Consider the following 20,642-nt stretch of genomic DNA (forward strand, 5'->3'; position numbering starts at 1 on the left):
ACAGAGCAAAGACAAGACTCGACCTCAAAAAAAAATTAAAAGGCCGGGCGCGGTGGCTCATGCCTGTAATCCCAGCACTTTAGGAGGCCAAGACAGGCGGATCACGAGGTCAGGAGATCGAGACCATCCTGGCTAACACAGTGAAACCCCGTCTCTACTAAAAATACAAAAAATTAGCCGGCCTGGTGGCAGGCGCCTGTAGTCCCAGCTACTCAGATGGCTGAGGCAGGAGAATGGCGTGAACCCAGGAGGCGGAGCCTGCAGTGAGCCAAGATTGCGCTACTGCACTCCAGCCCGGGCAACAGAGCGAGACTCTGTCTCAAAAAAAAAAAAAAAAAATTAAAAAACAAAAATAAAAATTTTTAAGGAAAAATTTTGTAAATGTAAGAATAGTGAAAATAATCATCATTAAAAGATGAGGATTTCTCTCCCTGGAGATTTTAAACCAAATTAATATTCATTTCACCAGCTTAAAATTCCTATGGATGCATATTTAATAAAAACAGTTTTAAAAAATCTTTAGAGATGAATTGACATGTGTGAGAAAGTCACTGAATGACCAATTTCTATTGGCGTGAACTATTCAATGACAATAGTCTCACAGTAAACACAATGTTGACTATGTTAATGACTAGTTTTAGAAATCAAATTGGGGGCAGTTTTCCTTCTTAAACTGACTTTATAAAGACTACTTGATAAGCGTGTGGGTATTTGTATCTTATGACAGTAACAAAAATAATAATTGTATGATCTGGAGTTTTCCTCCTGTTGCCAAAGGCTTTTAGCTATTTTCTTTAACAACTCATATTTGCCTATTACTTTGTACATGTGAAAATACATATGACATTAAATGTATCCAAAAGGTACTACGTGACAAACACAGTGAAGCTTTTATATGGTATGAGCTAAGAACAATTAAAACCCTAAGTGCATGTGGCCATTCAAAATTTATTTAAGTAAAAGGCACATGTCAGAACTGCCTTAAAGACCGTCTTTATATATTATAAAAATAGATTTTTAAAGAACCATGTTTTAGAAATAAAACTTATAATTCAACTCTGACAAGATCTAATTCTGTATTTTCCACTCAACTGCCAAGTGTGAATGTGCACAGGACTGAACTCAGTGCTCACCTCTTCCTCTTTGAGACCCGCCTCTCGATGCTGAATTCTGCCCTCTTCCGCCTCTTCGACCTCTTCCTCGGCCTCTTCCTTTGTTGGTTGCTGCTGAGATGCTATCATCAGAGTCATTAGCCATCTGTTCTGCTAAATCTATACTCATAAGGTCATCAGCACTGAAGGCAGAAGCAGGCTCCTCTGACTGAGATCTGAGTGCTCTGGCCCTGGTCATAGCCTAAGAGGGAGAAGAAGGAGAAAGTACACACAAGGAGATAATGTACCATCCTAAAAATCATTAATTTAGGCATTGACATGAACTAATCATACTATAAAAACATAAAGGAGGCTGACACAGTGGCTCACGCCTGTAATCTCAGCACTTTGGGAGGCCGAGGCGGGAGGATTGCTTGCATCCAAGAGTTTGAGACAAGCCTGGGCAACACGGAGAAACCCCGTCTCTACAAAAAAAAAACCAAAAAAACCCAAAAAACAAAATTAGTCAGGCATGGTGGCATGCACCTGTAGTCCCAGCTACACAGGAGGCTGAGGCAGGAGGATCATTTGAGCCTAGGAGATACAGGCTGCAGTGAGCTATGATCACACCACTGCACTCCAGCCTGGGTGACAAAGAGAGACCCTGTCTCAAAAATAAAAATAAAAACAAAAAATATTTATATACGTGTAAAGGAGAACCTCCCCACCAATCAAATTTAATACTTATTATCTGTCAGATCAATCTACCATACTACCTATAAAATGAGACCCTTTGAAAAGGTTTACCAAGAAAAATAAAATTTCACAGAATCCAAATTTTCAGAACTAGAAGGAATACTGGCAATCATCCCTAATTCAATACCACATTTGACAGTAACAGACTGTCACCATTTGAGCTACTTTTTAGAATAGGCTTCTAGGAAATAATAAGAAAAAAACTTACAAAAAATAGCTGTTATCTCTGGGCAGTAATATTTTAGGGTGCTTTTGTTTTTTGTTCTTGAATATTACATATTTTCTATATTACACTTTTTCTAAAAAATTAGTTTTATAATCAGAAAAAAACATGAGTAACAATCTCTCACAAATATATGGTAAAGAGAATTAAGGGCTGAGCATGGTGGCTCACACCTGTAATCCCAGCACTTTGGGAGGCCTAGGTGGATGGATTGCTTGAGATCATGAGTTAGGGACCAGCCTGGGCAACATGGCGAGACCCTGCCTCTACAAAAAATACAAAAAAACCCAAAAGAACAAATTAGCCAGGTGTGATGGCATGCGCCTGTAGTCTCAGCTACCTGAGAGGCTGAGGTAGGAGGATCGCTCAAGCCTGAGCGAAGCAGTGGGGAGTGGAGTTGTTGCAGTGAGCTGAGGCACCACTGCACTTCAGCCTAGATGACAGAGCGAGAACTTGTCTAAAAAAAAAAAAAAAAAAAAAATGAAAAGAAATGGAAGAATTAAGGAGAATATATCAATTGAAAGCCTAAGAAGGAATAAACACCTTAGGACCAAGAACATGCCACGCATTTTTAATTTGATAAGAATCCATTTAGAAAAGACATTGTGCCACTGCACTCCAGCCTGGCGACAGAGCGAGACTCTGTCTCCAAAAAATAAAATAAAATACAAATAAAAGCAATTTGCCTCGATCTTCCCTTAAACGAATCAAAAGGTAATAAGAGAACAAAAACAAAATACATTTTCCATAAAATTAGAAAATAGTTCCAAACCCCCGAACACACAAACTATAAAGAAGAGTTAATGAATATGATAAATATTTGACCTGGCTAAGGGAGAAAGGTGAGAAGAGTTTCAGGTATTGTAGAGCTCTCCAAACTTGATGTATAAATCCCAAGAAGACATGACAGCAGTCTCTCTTGCTTGGAATGGCAGTTCTGGGTCTAAGAATAGCTGACCAGAACATTTCTAAGCTCTGTGATACCATAAAGTAAGGAGACCCAGGGCTAAATGAGGAGATGTGAACAAGGCAGGCAGCATAAAGTGAGACTGAAGTGGCAACTTCATGATGAGATGATCTCAGCTGAGGTGAAATCACAGCTAACTCACTGCATGCAGGGTTCAATACAGCATTACAATGCAAAAAGAAAACACTTCAAGAAATACAACAAAAAATATAAGAAACAACAGTGATTTCAATTCATCTTTCCTGTCCCACATGAAATACAGTTAATCCTCATTATTAAATTAAAGTGTCCTTTCTGTGATAGTCATGCATTGCTTAATGATGGATGCCTCATGAGAAATGTGTCATCAGGTGATTTCATCATTGTGCAAACATCATAGTGTGTACTTACACAAAGCTAAATGGTACAGTCTACTACAAACCTAGACTATAGGAGATAGCCTATTGCTCCTTGGCTACAAACCTGTACAACATGTTACTGTACTGAATACTGCAGGCAATTATAACACCATAGCTATGTATTTGTGTATCTAAGCATATCTTAATAGAAAAGATATAGTAAAAATATGGTATTATAATCTCATGGGACCACCACTGGATATGCAGTCTGACATCGACCAAAATGTTGTATGTGGCACATGACTACATATTTATTGCATTTTTTGCATTTTTGCACTTTTGCTTTGGTAATGTGGTGTTTAAAATGACCCCCTCAACGTGTTTAGTGTTCATTCCTACATGCAAAAAGGCTGCAATATGACTTTTGGAGAAAAAATGTACATTAGATAAACTTCACTCAAGTATAAGTTAAAGTGCTACTGGCTATGAGTTCAATGCTAATGAATCATATGTTAAATACAGTATCTTTAAACAGAAACACATTAAAAAGATTATGTATTGATCAGCTGACAAAAACGTTATCAGTGGCTCATAGAAAGCTAATTTTGTATTTCCCCTAGGAGCAATGATTCACTATTTGCTAATTCTGTGCTGGAAGTGATTTTATACAACATAACTACCACAAATAACAAGAACCAGCTGTATGTTTTTAGAAAGTAGACTTAAGAGAAAAAAGATGACCTAAATCACATAATTAATAAGATAGATCTAATTGATAAATGTTGAATTACATACACTGAAAATTAATAATATACTTCAAGACCTCATGAAACTTTTTAGCTGATATATAACAGGGTACAAAGAAAAATCTCAATACATTTTTGATAGGAGAAATAAATTTATCATACTGTCTAATCATCATGCAATAAAATAAAAAATTAATAATAATAAAGCAAAAACCTGCCTCCTGAAAACAAAACAGAGTCAAAACTATAAAACAAAACCAAAGTTGCAGAACATCTAGAAAATCATAAGAATACTGCACATCACAACATATGAGAGAGCTAAAGCAATGCTTATAAGAAAGCCTACAGCTTGCTAAGTAAGAATAAATGTAAATAAGTTAATTCTGTATTCAAAAAGTTAGGAGAAACAAAATAAAGCCTATCCAAGTATTAAAATGAAGATAAAACCATATATAAATAGATTTTAAACAAAAACACATTAGAATGAATAAATATAAGCACTGGTCCTTTGGGACAAAACAATAACATTAATAAAAATCACAAAGCTTTAAAGAAAGGAAGAAAACACAAATATACATCATTAGAAATAAGAGGGACGGGTGTAGAGGCTCACATCTCTAATCCTAGCACTACATGTGTAGAAGCTCACATCTCTAATCCCCGTACTTTGGGAGGCCAAGTCAGGAAGATCACTTGAGCCCTGGAGTTAAAGACCAGCCTGGGCAACATAACGAGACTCCATCTATATAAAAAAAATTTAAAAATTACCTGGGAGTGGTAGCACACTACAGAGCAAGACCCTGTCTCGAAAAAAAGAAAGAAATAAGAATGGGAGGGAAGACCCAAGACTTATGAGAGAATGCTCAATTCTAAATAATCTGGAAAATGAATAACTTAATCTGATCCAAGGGGGAAAAAAACAGGTTCAACAAACCAATTATCAAAGAAAATTTTGAGAAAATTATTAAAAGAAAAATACTCCCAAAAAAAGGACCACAATCAGAAAGTTTCATAGGTAAATTCTACCAAACTTTCAAAAAACAGATAAGCCTACTGCTATTTCAATAGTGTCAGAGCATACAGAAAGACAGCTTCCAAACTGTTTTCACAACAATGCCAGCATGACACAGTACTGACAAAGAACTGCATGCACAAAAAGAAAATTACAGAATCTTATTTATGATTATGAAAGCAAATAGAGACTCCAGAAGCGTATGGAAAGACCAATATATCCATTACCAGGGGGTTTACAAAGTGATACTAAGATGGGTCGATAATAAGCTATGTACATAATAATATAATTCACTATATTAATGGAACAAAGAAAGAAAAAACCCAAATGTATATCTTCATAAAATCAGAACCATGTAATCACCAATCATTCCTGATTTAAACAAATAAGCTGACGAATAAGTGGATGCTTTCTTTATGTGTCAAAAAACCCTAAATATGCTATATTACTATGTGTATGTATCCAGAGAGAGAAAGAGAGGGCACACACACACAAATGTGTTCAAGTGAGTGCTCTTACAAATCAATTAGAGAAAGACCAATACCCGGCCGGGCGCGGTTGCTCACGCCTGTAATCTCAGCACTTTGGGAGGCCGAGACGGGTGGATCACCTAAGGTAAGGAGTTTGAGACCAGCCTGACCAACATGGTGAAACCCTGTCTCTACTAAAAATACAAAAATTAGGCCGGGCGCGGTGGCTCACACTTGTAATCCCAGCACTTTGGGAGGCCGAGGCGGGCGGATCACGAGGTCAGGAGATCGAGACCACGGTGAAACCCCGTCTCTACTAAAAATACAAAAAAATTAGCCGGGCATGGTGGCAGGCGCCTGTAGTCCCAGCTACTCAGAGAGGCTGAGGCAGGAGAATGGCGTGAACCCGGGAGACGGAGCTTGCAGTGAGCCGAAATTGCGCCACTGCACTCCAGCCTGGGCGACAGAGCAAGACTCCGTCTCAAAAAAAAATTAGCTGGGCATGGTGGTGTGCGCTAGCTACTTGGGAGGCTGAGGCACGAGAATCACCTGAACCCAGGAGGCAGAGGTTGCAGTGAGCTGAGATCACACGACTGCACTCCAGCCTGGGTGACAGAGTGAGACTTTGCCTCAAACAAAAAAAAAAAAAAAAAAAAAAAAAAAAAAGAGAAAGACCAATACCCTACTCAAAAGAGAAAATGTGGCCAAATAAAATGACCATGTGTCTCATATAAATACAAATGATTTATAAACATAAAAATTAGGCAGACTCATTAGTAAAAAAAAAAGTAGTATGAATTGAAAACAACAGTAGGAAAAATTTCTTACCCCTTAGACTTGTAAAGATCAAAAGATACAATAATACATCATGATGGTAAAGATGTGAGGAAACAAGCACTCCCAAATACTACTGGTGAGAATATAAACTAGTTAAGACATCTTTGGACTAATGTGGCAGTATGTAGCAAAATTTAAAATAAATATGCCCTATTATGATTACTTCTTGGAATCAATTACTAACCATCATTTCTAAATTTTGTATTTTCCCTTTGTCTAAATACTGTATCTTCATTTTTATAATCTCAAATAGTATATTCAAATTGTATTTTAACTCTACCTTTCCTATGAAAAACAGAGTTTACTGTTATCTTTGGAACATATTACTTCTAAGAGCTTAACTCATGAGTGAGGTCTAGAGCCAATGGCAAGAATGTTTCCATACACATTTTGTGAGATTTGAGAATATACTATCCTACTGTGTACACTTTTTTTTTTGTGGTGCAATATACATAACATAAACTCACTCTTTTTACCACTTTTAGGTATAGTAGAGTGACATTATGTACATTCACATGGTTATGCAATCATCCCCCCATCCATCTATAGAACTTTCTCATCATCCCAAACTGAAACTCCATACCTATTCAACAGTAACTTCGCATTCCTCCCTCTCCCCAGTAACCACTATTCTACCTTCTGTTTCTATGAATCTGATTACTCTAGGTACCTCATATAAGTAGAGTCATATAATATTTATCCTTTTGCATCTGTTTTTTTTTCACTCATGTTTTCAGAGTTTCATCCATATTGTAGCATGTATCAGAATGTCATTCCTTTTTAAGACTGAGTAATACTCCATTACATGCACATACCACATTTTGTTTATCCATCTATCTGTTGATGACCAACTGGGTTGTTTCTACTTTTTGGCTATTGTGAATCATGCTGCTACAAACACTGGTGTACAAATAAGTTCCTGCTTTCAATTCTTTGGGTTATATACCTAGAAGTGAAATTGCTATATTACATGATAATTCTATGTTTAATTACTTTAGGAACTGCTATCCTGTTTTCCTCAGTACCTGACCCATTTTTCATCCCCATCACCAATGTATATGGTTCCAATTTCTCCACATTCTTGCCGAAACTTGTTATTTTATGGTGTTTTAATAATAGCCATCCTAATGGGTGTTAAGTGGTATGTCATTGTGGTTTTGATTTGCATTTCTCTAATGTCTGGTGATCTCGAGTGTCTTTTCATGGGCTATAATTTGTAAAGCTTCTTTGGAGAAATGTCTATTCAAGTCCTTTGCCCATTTTAAAAATCGGGTTTTTTTGTTATTGTCACTGTTGAGCTTTAGAAGTTTTAAAAATATATTCTGGTTGTTAATCCCTTATCAGATGTATGATTTGCAAATATTTTCTCCCATTCTGTGGGTCACTTCTTCACTACTGATAGTGCCTGGTATTGTATTTTGAAAGAGGGTATCAACCCACCTCAAATTGAGGTAGAACATAAGAAATCAGAGGCCAGGTAAACTAAGGACTGTGGGTAACACTAAGAATAGTTTTTATATTTGTAAAGGGCCATTAATAAAAAAAAAAAAAAAACCACAAGAATATGTGATAGAGACCATACATGGCCTGCAAAGCTTAATGGTTACTGTTTGCTCTTTTATTCAAATATGAATTTATCATTAAAGAAAAGATTTGAGAGTTTTTCTACGTGAACAAAAGGTTTTTGTTTTTTTTTGTTTTGTTTTGTTTTTGAGACAGGGTCTCGCTCTGTCACCCAGGTTGGAGTGCAGTGGCATCATCTCGGCTCACTGCAACCTCTGCCTCCTGGGCTCAAGCAGTCCTCCCAGTTAAGTCTCCTGAGTAGCTGGGACTACAGGTGGGACCCACCATGCCTGGCTAATTTTTGTATTTTTTGTAGAGATGGGGTTTTGCCATGTTGCCCAGGCTGGTCTCAAACTCCCGAGCTCAAGAGATCCACCTGCCTCGGCCTCCCAAAGTGCTGAAATTACAGGTGAGTCATAATGCCCAGCCTAAAAGACTTTAAAGCATAATGTTTTTTCTCCAAATAGAAGAGCTTATAGTCTTGTTTGTCAGTATAAGTAATTTAAGCATGGCGCTGGGATTCATATTCTAAGCCAAATGATTCTGCAAAGCTGTGTATTACAGCTTGGCAGAGTGTCAGACTCCATTACCTAAGTTCTAAATAGTATGCTGAAAATGAAAAAATATATAGTATCTTATGATATGCTGAAAAATTACCTAGGAAGTCCCAATTACATTTTAGTCTTAAAATATAGCTGAATATCTGAACTCGTAAGTTATTTCTTCTGTAAAACTCCCATATGAAATTTGTCACAGCCTTTCCGACCTTCCTTGTATAAGACGTTCACTCTTACTCTTTTAAAAGCTTAATGAAAAATTGAGGTTTGTGGCTTCAAACATGAAGAACTCATTCAAACGTAAAGAAATATTTCTGTACCCTGTTAAATTGAAAGGGTTAATAAAATTTAAGCTAGATATTTAAGAATCAGGAATCATTTCTTCCTAGCATTATTCTTGCAATTTGGCAAACTATTTCTGTTTTAAGTGCACCTTATAAGATGAATACAAATATAATAAACGTGTTAAACCATTTCTAATCTATAGCTTCTTTTCCTTAGCTTCCAAAAAACAACCTGTAAAAGATACAGTGGTTGCAACTATGCGTATTTCAACAGTGATTCTGATGTGTTGCATGACACTTTTAGAAGTTTTTCATTTTTAGAAAACCATCCATTTGCAATGCACCGAATTAATATTATAATAATCTAAAATTTTGATAGGACACTGGATGATAGAAAAGTCTACACTTGGAGTCAGAAATATGTTCAAATTCTAGTCCCACTCTATGACCTTGAGTCTGGTCTGTCTCCTCATTTATAAAATGGGCACCTAGGAAAAATAATTCAATAAATATCTTCCTTACACAAATGTCTCTTACCTACTAAATTGAGAAAATCTTGTGGATACAGACCTTAGCTTTTTTATATGTACAGTCCTAATATAAAGCAGAATATCTAACCCATAACAGGGACAATATAAAATGTTTGCTGAATGAAAGCAATCAAGACAAAACTAACAGTACATAGTTTATAACTTTTAAATACTAGATAGCAATCATAAAACACTAAGGGCAATCAGAAAATAAGAAAATACATTTCAATCATAAATTCAACAAGTACCAGGTAGAGGCCCCAAATTTAAGTAATGGTTGCTAACTTGTAGATTCAAACCTGCAATGAGACTGAGAAGACAGTGATGATGGTGCTTAAGCGAATTTTAATATTTTAGAATAGACAATAGAAATTGTCTATTTACCCATGCTTGCTTACTTATGGTTAACATTGCTAACCCAAATCCTTTAAGTTTCTTTTTTGCCCAAAATAATATCAGCTCAGTAAGAGAAGATTTTATCTATAAGATGCTCTGCTAACAAACAGATATTATTTTGAGTAATAGGGGCTTTTGTTGTGTATATCCCCACACACATACAATTAAATAGGTTTTATTTGTTTTTATTTATTTATTTTAGAGACAGGGTCTCGCTCTGTTGCCCAGGCTAGAGTGTGGTGGTGCAATCATAGCTCACTGCAGCCTTGAACTCCTGGGCTCATGCAATCCCCTCCAACCTTAGCCTCTCAAGTAGCCAAGACTACAGGTGTGAGCCACTGCACTTGCTAAACAGGTTTTAGACAAGAACAAAAGGGAAAAAAAGAGCAATGAGCAGAATATTTGTAGGCTGAACTGAAATCAACCAAAGGCAGCCATCCTAAGCCAACCCCAGCTCACTCCTATCCCCTAGACCTATGGACTGACTATTCTAACTAAACCTACTGGTTATTCTAGTTTAAGAAAATGATACATAAACACAAGAATTTGCAGCAGAATAATTACCTCACGGACTTCATCATCTTCTTCATTAGTATTTTTTTGTCTGGTTTCTCTGAAACGACGTACCTAGATCATAACAGAGTAAATCACAAACATGTTGCCTATTCCAGTTATGTAAATATAAAACAAGCAGCTACAATTAAGAAATGCTTTAAGTTATAAAACTTGCAAATTTAACAATCTGTCTCACAAAAGTAAATAAATCATATTTTTCCAATTATTAATGTTAAAATTGCACAATGTATTCTTAAAAAAAAACTCATATTGACCCGAAGCAAAATTATATTACCTGCTGCCAAAGTGTTTCACATCACTGAAAAAGTCTTTCAGACTGTAGAGGAAAAATTCTAATACCCCATGGGTGTTACACATCAGTAAACTAGTTAAAAACAAAAATACCTCCTTGACAAGGCTTGAAATATTTATCACATTGCAAATCACTCTCGTGCACCTTGCTGCAAGACATCCAGGAGGCTCTCTGAAATGGGATCTGAAGTGGGTGGCCCCTGAAGATCCATTTTTATTAAGAGTCAACTCATGAAGGTTTGCTGAGCATGGTCCTGGTATCAAGAAGGAGACTACAGGTTTCTTTTTTAATGGTTTCTGCTCACAAGGCTCTTATTATACAGCTATGTCTACGTTCTTGAAGCCCATTTATCTAACAATCTACTCAGCACGTATTTACTGAGCACCTTCAATGTGCCATATACTATCGTAGAAACTGAGAATACAGTTGTTAACAAAACAGACAAAAAGCTGCTCTCATGGAATCTATAATCAATTGATGATATGGGAGAGGGAACAGCAAATAAGACTCCAATGTAAGAGGCTGGAGCAATAGAGGAATCTTTTGTTGATATATGAAAATATGCAGCTAGTGAGGCAGGAAGATAGTAAGAGTGTGGTATCCTGAAATACAATAAAAAACATGTTTCAAAGAAGGTCAAGTGAGATGTAAGATAGAAAACTGACAGTGGATTTAGCAATGGCGGTCACTGGTGATCTTGACAAGTGCAGCTTCACTAGAATGACGGGATCAGGAGCCTGAGTGGATAGATTTAACAGAAAATGGAGAGAGAAGAATGAGTCAGGAAATACAGAAAACTCTTTGAAGCAATTCTGCTCTAGAAGAGGAACAGAGAGCAGTAGCTAAAGGAAAATGGGATCGACAGTTTTGTTTTGTTTCTTAAGCTGAAAGAAATAACAGCATGTTTGCTATGATTCAGTAGAGGAAAAATACAAGAATAACAATATTTTAAAAGATGACACAGTATGTAATAGTGCCCTATGTGATATGTAGCATACCAAAGGTGCTAAGCCATTCATAGAAGAGAAATGAGAGTCAGAGTGGGAACACTGAACAGGTACTATGTGTCAGACAGTATTCTAAGGATTTTACATGGATTAATTCTTCCAATCCTTACAACAACCTTGAAGGAGGGCCTATTATCATCACCATTTTATCCTCAGATGAGGATATTGAGGGATAGGTGGGTTTAGATAACTCAGTGATGGGTACACAGCTAATAAGGGTTTTGATTTTGAACACGGATGTCTGGTCAGAGCCACCATGACTCACACACACTTTTTCTCTCTCTCTCTCTCTCACACACACACACACACACACACACACACACACCCCACACAGACTTTGCTGCTCAGGAGTCATGATGTCACTCCAGGTGTGGATGGTCATGTTTTATTTCTGGTATGTACCTGAGAAATCTATTTATGCTATAAATTAGCAAACCCAACACATCCAGAGTCATAGAATGAATGGTTTTAGAGTGTGAACTGCCTGTCCTACCTCTGGAAGTACTTGGTATTAAATAATATTAGTTACACATTGACACCATAAGGCTTTAAGAGAACCATGTTAACCAAAAGCACTAAAATAAGGGAATCAGTTTTTTTTTTTTTTTTTTAATGTTGTTTTGTTCTTCTGCTTAGGGAGAATCTGGGAAATAGAGAAAGTGATCCCCTGTAATATAACTACCTTGACATAACTGTTGATAATATATCTGGGATATTTTCTTTATTTACATAAACATACACAATTACATATAAAATAAAAATAATTGAGATTATACTATGCAGTTTTTCATCTTTGAAATTCTTTTCCCATTAACAAGAAATATCTTCTCATGTTCTTCTTCCAAAATGTCATTTTTAAGCTGTGTAAAATTTTATATGGTATATGTACCAACATTTATTGTATCAAAACATTTCCAATTATTCCGCACTATGAACAATACTGAGATGAATCACTCCATACACAAATCTCTATCTCACTATTTTCGTAGGGAAATTTCCCAGGCTGAGTTAAAGGGTAAATCTTAAGCCTCTTAATATACACTGCCAAACTGCTTCTCAGTGAAGCTATTCAAACGTAATACTACTACCAGCAGTGTGCTAGATACTATTTTTCTCAAATTGCTGCCAATTTGACAAACAAAAGATGTATTTGAGTTTCTCTGATTATTCTAGGCTAAACACCATTTTCATACGCTTATTAGCCATTTATATTTCTTTTATGAACCACCTATTCATATCCTTTGTTCATTATTCTATCAAATGTTTAATTATTTTTAAGATTTCTAAGAGCTCATTACTATTATATTAAGAATATTAACCTTTTTTTCTGCCCACATACAAATATTTTCATGTTAATATCTTTTAATTTTGTTTTTTGACAATGTGATATGCAAACATTTAAAGTTTCTATGTACAAGTCTAGACAGCTTTTCCTGTAATTTTTTCACTGCTTCTTGCTTAGCAGAAATTTTCTAAATGAAATTCAAGATCTCAATCAAAACTTACTAAAAAAATTAGAATGAACAAAAATTACCATCCTATAAGGTTCATTTTAAAGCCTTTTCAAAGGATCTTTAAGAGAAGATACTATCCATGGGGAACAAAACACCTATTTAGTACCAACCATATGCAAGACTCTGTTCTAGGCATTTTCTACATTTTCTAATTTAACCTTCATTTTATCATTTCAATTTTATAGATGAGAAAAACTAAACAAATCGGAGAGGTTAAATAGCGATTTACCAGAAAAAAATCTCAGAGCTACTCTTAAAGACAGACTATTTAAATAGACCTAGACACTCAAATTAGTTACTTACCTCCTCATCGATTTTGTCTTCTAGGGCATCAATATGACGTTCTTTAAGAAATCGCTGTGTTTTTTCCAACTGGTATTTCACCAATTCCTCAATGGCATCTTTCTCCTCCTTGTCCACAAATTCTTGTACTGCTTCACCCATCCCTCTTTCTGTTAGCAGTGAGAGCTGTACATTCTGTAAGATACAAATCACTGGATGCAGAAATAGTATTTATTCCTTATAAAATAATTATAGATGAGCAAGGAAAATTACCAAATATGTTACCAGAGAAAAAATATAGTGAACAGTTGTAGTTAAGCCTACTAATATCAGCAAGCAGAAAAAGCAAAGTCGAAACCAGAAATGGGGGAGGAGTACAGGACACGTGAAATGTAGAGGCCTGATGGCTAGGATATGGAGTCCAAAAATGGCAGCTATGATTAATAGAGATGAAATTAACCAGTGTGGTAGGCAAAATAAGAGCCCCCTAAAGATGTCCACATTTTAAACTCTGGGACCTGTGAATACATGGCAAAGAGGAACAAAGGTTGCTAATCAGCTGTCTGTAAAATAGGGAGAGTATCAGAGACTATCCAGGTGGGCCCAGTGTAATCATAAGGGTCCTGAAAAACAGAAGAGGGAGGCAGATGGGAGCTGGAAGGAAAAATAACTCTGGGGAAATGGTTAGAGAGATACAACATTGCAGGATTTGAAGATAAAAGGAGAGCAAGAGCCAAGGAACATAGTAGGCACCTCTAGAAAATGGAAAAGGTAAGGAAATGGATTCTCCCTTAGAGCCTCCAAAAAGGAAGACAGCCATGCCAAAACCTTGATTTCAGTCCTGTGTAAGATTTCTGACCTACACGACTGTAAGATAATAAATTTGTGTTGTTTTAAACCACTAAGTTTGTGGGAATTTGTTTCAGCACCAATAGGAAACTAATACAACTGGAGGATCTTAGAGTGGCATATACTCATGACAGTAAGTTTCAGTGGCCTCACCATCATGTGGCTGTCTTTGTTTGTAGAATAATTCTGAAATTACATCCAAATGTGAGAAGACTAAATCTGGATTGAGATCTTTGCAATAGAGATACAAATAAAGTAAGAGAATAACAACAACAGTTATGTTAATAATGGTATTCATAATTAACATTAATTAAACACTAATTTTCTTTGATGTGCAGCAACTACAAAAGAATGTAAATGTCACCCTACTTACTTCTAAGTTTCACTTAAGAATGTCCCTGATTTAAGTTAAAATTATTCATTTAGCTTAATAATTGCAACAGAGATACAAAGAAAGAGAACAACATCAACAATAACAGCTATATTAATAACAGTACTAATAACATTAATTAAACACTAATTTTCCCTGCTGTGCAGCAACTGCAAATGAATGTAATTAATTGTCACCCTACTTACTTCATAGAAACATTCTGAGGATTCATTTTGTTTAAACTATCAACTAAACATATCCTAAATTAAAATCTGTTACTATAAGGTAGCCATTATTCGAAATGTGAATTGTAAGAAATTACCTTCTCTGCGGTTTGAAAATACTGTTTTACAAGATCTTCTACCCTTAAAGTTGTTCCTTCTGAAGGCTTTGTGATAAGTTTCCCAAAGTTGATCTCTTCTCCTAGAAAAAAAGAAGTATATCAAAAAATAGCTTCTATCATAATGTTAAAATGTGCATACTCATTGCAAGTTGTCAGTGGAGAAGATAAGGCCAAACTCTATCAACTGCCAGCTTGCTCAACATGGTAAATTTTGGAGCAAAACAAGCCATTTTTGTTAATAGCCACGATCTTTTCCCCACAATCAGTATTTCTCGTCCATAACCTCCAGGATAGGTGTCTTGTAGCTGTTCTCACTGGGTGAAGCACAGACTTCTGGAGGTCCTCAAGACCCATTCAGGGAGTAATAACGTCAAAAATCCTTTCATAATAATCCTACCACGTTATTTGCCATTTTGTCATCTGCCATCATTGCTACAGTGACGATGCAAAAGCAATCACGGGTACTGCTGGTGCCTTGTGATGTCAAGGTAGTAGCATAAAACTCTACTATGAATGGTAGTCACGACCATGTACTCATAGCTCAATACACAACACGACACTTTCACTTAAGAATGTCTCTGATTTAACGGTTAAATTATTAATTTAATTAAATCTCAGCCCTTGAGCACATATCTTTTTAACATCCTGTAAGACAAAGGGGAAGTATGTTTAATGCACTTCTGCTGCATTATTAAGCAAGATGATTGTCTCAAAAACAGGAGGCACAGACTAGAAAGAGCACTCAGTACGAAGTCAGGAAGCACAGAGTCCAGTATTTGCTCTGTCAATAACCCTTGTCAGGTAAATGCATGTTAAGTGTCTACATATAAAAAGATAGGATCCCTGCCCATAAGAAAAATTACTATAATACAAAGTGGTAAGTGCTCCCGAGAATATAACACAGAGAGAAGAAAGCAATTCTTCTCCAAGAAGGCAGAAAGTCATGTATAGGTATCAAACACAGCTGTCATTCAAATCAACACTTGCAGAATGAACAAGATTCACTGAGCAAAATAGGGGGAAAAAATTTCAGGCAGAAAAGGCCTAGAAGGGAAAGAGAAATAATGTTTAGTGTTTTTCTTGCCAAATGCTGGGACAGGTGAACAAAAATCTTTTTTGAATTTCAAGGCAGGAGAGTTAATATTACTAAATAAATATGATTACTACATTTTACTATGCCACACACTATGTTAAGACCATTTATATACATTGTTATCATCTAATCCTCACAACAATCCTATGAGACCAGTACACTCCTTAGCCTGATTTTAGAGATGAGAAAACTTAGCAAAGGTTTAGTAATTTGCGTGGTGCAGTTAAGTGGCAGAGTTGGCAATGCAACAGAAAATGCTTTCAATAAAACAAACAAAAATGCCATTGTTTCCATTGAGCAACTTAGGTTTAAACAAATTTTTTAGAAATCACTAAAACAAAACTCACTATAGATGAAATTCTTGAAAGATATTTGTATATTCTAGCTGTATATTCTGTTTCTCTTCTAAATGTTACACTAATGAAATTTCAAGCAATTGATATAGATGCATAATCTATTGCATAATAGAAGTAAACTATTATCAAGAAACAACTAATTAAAATTTATAACATAAAAATATAATTCTCTGATATGGATTTCCCCCTCCTAAAGCAGTATTATACGATGTCTACTTAAATATCTGAATGCCTGTTTCAGGTTGAATTCATAGCATACCCAATATCTGATCACAATTTGACAGCAAAAATAGAAGCCCATTAAATCTAGGCTCATAAAAATCTAGGTAGCTTACTTGTAAACAGCCAAACATTTCTATGAAAATTCTCTGACTCAATAACTCTAAGAGTCTCTATATTTTATATGTCCAATACGTCTTGTGAAAAGGCACTATTTCAGTCAGATGACCCTGTTTTATAAATGCTACAAAAAGGGGAATTAGTTTTTGTGAAATTTAATTGGAAATTAATTACCTGGATCATCAGAAATACCAAACTATGAAACAACTCTTATTCCCAAAGTCTGAAGTTGTCCTAAATCACTGTATACTTTAAGGTCAAAATGCTTAATAAGGCAAAAATTGAGAGTACATTCTCTGAACATTAATAATATATACTAAGTAATACATATGTATTTTGAGCAGTAAATCTCTAAAGTTTGTGTATACTATTACTTAGCAGGACTGTTTAAAATAAAAAAGTTTTCAGAGAAAGTCTTCCATTTGTTTATTGATATTCGCAGGTTTAAAAATGATTGCTACCTAGCCCTTTCCTAGGCAAGGGAAGCAGTGACAGATGGTACCTGGAAAATCAGGACACTCCCACCCTAATACTGCGCTTTTCCAACTGTCTTAGCAAAGGGCACATCAGGAGATAATATCCCGTGCCTGGCTCTGCAGGTCCCATGTCCACAGAGGCTAATGCAGTGGGCTGGGGCAGGGGTGTCCACCATTGCTGAGACTTCAGTAGGTAAACAAAGCACAATGGAAACTCGAACTGGGTGGAGCCCACTGCAGCTCAAGGAGGCCTGCCTGCCTCTGTAGACTCCACCTCTGGGGGCAGGGCATAGCTGAACAAAAGGCAGCAGAAACTTCTGCAGACTTAAACATCCCTGTCTGACAGCTCTGAAGAGAGCAGTGGTTCTCCCAGCACGGAGCTCTGAGAACGGAGAGACTGCCTCCTCAAGTGGGTCCCTGACCCCCATGTAGCCTAACTGGGAGACACCTGCTAGTAGGGGCTGACTGATACCTCATACAGCCGGGTGCCCCTCTGAGACGAAGCTTCCAGAGGAAGGATCAGGCAGCAATATTTGCTGTTCTGCAGCCTCTGCTGGGGATACCATGTAAACAGGGTCTGGAGTGGACCTCCAGCAAACTCCAAGAGACCTGCAGCTAAGGGTCCTGACTGTTAGAAGAAAAACTAACAAACAGAATGGAACAGCATCAACATCAACAAAAAGGACATCCACACCAAAACCCCATCTGTAGGTTACCATCATCAAAAATCAAAGGTAGATAAAACCACAAACATGGGGAGAAACCAGAGGAGAAAAGGTGAAAATTCTAAAAACCAGAGCACCTCTTCTCCTCCAAAGGATCACAGCTCCTCACCAGCAACAGAACAAAGCAAGACAGAGAATGATTTTGACGAGTTGACAGAAGTAGGCTTCAGGAGGTCAGTAATAACAAACTTCTCCAAGCTGAAGGAGGATGTTCGAACCCACAGCAAGGAAGCTAAAAACCTTGAAAAAAGATTAGACGAATGGCTAACTAGAATAAAGAGCGTAGAGAAGACCTTAAATGACCTGATGGAGCTGAAAACCATGGCATGAGAACTACATGACACATGCACAAGCTTCAGCAGCCAATTCAATCAAGTGGGAGAAAGGGTATCAGTGATATATATCCACCCAATACAGGAGCACCTAGATTCAAAAGGCAAGTCTTTAGAGACGTACAAAGAGACTTAGACTACCACACAATAATAATGGGAGACTTTAACACCCCACTGTCAACATTAGACAGATCAACGAGACAGAAGGTTAACAAGGATATCCAGGACTTGAATTCAGCTCTGCACCAGGTGGACCTAATAGACATCTACAGAACTCTCCACCCCAAATCAACAGAATATACATTCTTCTCAGCACCACATCGCACTTATTCCAAAATTGCCCACATAACTGGAAGTAAAGCACTCCTCAGCAAATGTAAGAGAACAGAAATCACAACAAACTATCTCTGAAACCACAGTGCAATCAAACTAGAACTCAGGATTAAGAAACTCACTCAAAACCACTCAACTACATGGAAACTGAACAACCTGCTTCTGAATGACCATGGGTAAATAATGAAATGAAGGCAGAAACAAAAATGTTCTTTGAAACCAATGAGAAAAAAGACACAACATATCAGAATCTCTGGGACACATTTAAAGCAGTGTGTAGAGGGAAATTTATAGCACTAAATGCCCACAAGAGAAAGCAGGAAAGATCTAAAATAGACACCCTAACATCACAATTAAAAGAACTAGAGAAGCAAGAGCAAACACATTCAAAAGCTAGCAGAAGGCAAGAAATAACTAAGATCAGAACAGAACTGAAGGAAATAGAGACACAAAAAAACCCTTCAAAAAATCAATGAATCCAGGAGCTGTTTTTTTTGAAAAGATCAACAAACTTGATAGACCGCTAGCAAGACTAATAGGGAAGAAAAGAGAGAAGAATCAAATAGATGCAGTAAAAAATGATAAAGGGGATATCACCACTGATTCCATAGAAATACAAACCACCATCAGAGAATACTATAAACACCTCTATGCAAATAAACTAGAAAATCTAAAAGAAATGGATAAATTCCTCGACACATACACCCTCCCAAGACTAAACCAGGAAGAAGTTGAATCTCTGAATAGACCAATAACAGGCTCTGAAATCGAGGCAATAAATAATAGCCTACCAACCAAAAAAAGTCCAGTACCGGATGGATTCACAGCCAACGTCTACCACAGGTACAAAGAGGAGCTGCTACCATTCCTTCTGAAACTATTCCAATCAACAGAAAAAGAGGGAATCCTTCCTAATTCATTTTATGAGGCCAGCATCATCCTGATACCAAAGCCTGGCAGAGACACAACAAAAAAAAGAGAATTTTAGACCAATATCCTTGATGAACATTGATGCAAAAATCCTCAATAAAATACTGGCAAACCGAATCCAGCAGCACATCAAAAAGCTTATCCACCACGATCAAGTTGGCTTCATCCCTGGGATGCAAGGCTGGTTCAACATACGCAAATCAATAAACGTAATCCAGCATATAAACAGAACCAAAGACAAAAACCATGATTATCTCAATAGATGCAGAAAAGGCCTTCAACAAAATTCAACAGCCCTTCATGATAAAAACTCTCAATAAACTAGGTATTGATGGGGCGTATCTCAAAATAATAAGAGCTATTTATGACAAACCCACAGCCAATATCATACTGAATGGACAAAAACTGGAAGCATGCCCTTTGAAAACTGGCACAAGACAGGGATGCCCTCTCTCACCACTCCTATTCAACACATTGTTGGAAGTTCTGGCCAAGCCAATCAGGCAGGAGAAAGAAATAAAGGGTATTCAATTAGGAAGAGAGGAAGTCAAATTGTCCCCGTTTGCAGATGACATAATTGTATATTTAGAAAACCCCATCGTCTCAGCCCAAAATCTCCTTAAGCTGATAAGCAACTTCAACAAAGTCTCAGGATACAAAATCAATGTGCAGACCAGGCGCGGTGGCTCACGCCTGTAATCCCAGCACTTTGGGAGGCCGAGGTGGGCGGATCACAAGGTCAGGAGATCGAGACCATCCTGGATAACACGGTGAAACCCTGTCTCTACTAAAAATACAAAAAATTAGCCGGGCATGGTGGCGGGCACCTGTAGTCCCAGCCACTTGGGAGGCGGAGGCAGGAGAATGGCGTGAACCTGGGAGGTGGAGCTTGCAGTGAGCCGAGATTGCGCCACTGCACTCCAGCCTGGGCAACAGAGCATGACTCTGTCTCAAAAAAATAAAAACAAAAACAAAATCAATATGCAAAAATCACAGCATTCTTACAACAATAACAGACAGAGAGCCAAATCATGAGTGAACTCCCATTCACAATT

General features: G+C 37.0%; 1 protein-coding gene across 6 annotated transcripts in view; it reads right to left on the bottom strand.

Annotated features, from left to right (window-relative positions):
• Positions 1 to 20,642, bottom strand: part of MRE11 (MRE11 homolog, double strand break repair nuclease) — a 111,172-nt gene that overhangs the window by 31,183 nt on the left and 59,347 nt on the right. For all 6 annotated transcript variants that reach the window (XM_055283298.2, XM_055283296.2, XM_055283300.2 and 3 more), the window contains exons 12-15: positions 14,983 to 15,083; positions 13,463 to 13,636; positions 10,335 to 10,397; positions 1,134 to 1,353 (exon numbers count right to left, since the gene is read on the bottom strand). In XM_055283298.2, coding sequence (XP_055139273.1) covers positions 1,134 to 1,353; positions 10,335 to 10,397; positions 13,463 to 13,636; positions 14,983 to 15,083 — 558 coding nt within the window. The remainder of the gene's footprint in view (positions 1 to 1,133; positions 1,354 to 10,334; positions 10,398 to 13,462; positions 13,637 to 14,982; positions 15,084 to 20,642) is intronic.

This window comes from Symphalangus syndactylus, chromosome 6 (assembly GCF_028878055.3).
Source record: "Symphalangus syndactylus isolate Jambi chromosome 6, NHGRI_mSymSyn1-v2.1_pri, whole genome shotgun sequence".
NCBI lineage: Eukaryota > Metazoa > Chordata > Mammalia > Primates > Hylobatidae > Symphalangus > Symphalangus syndactylus.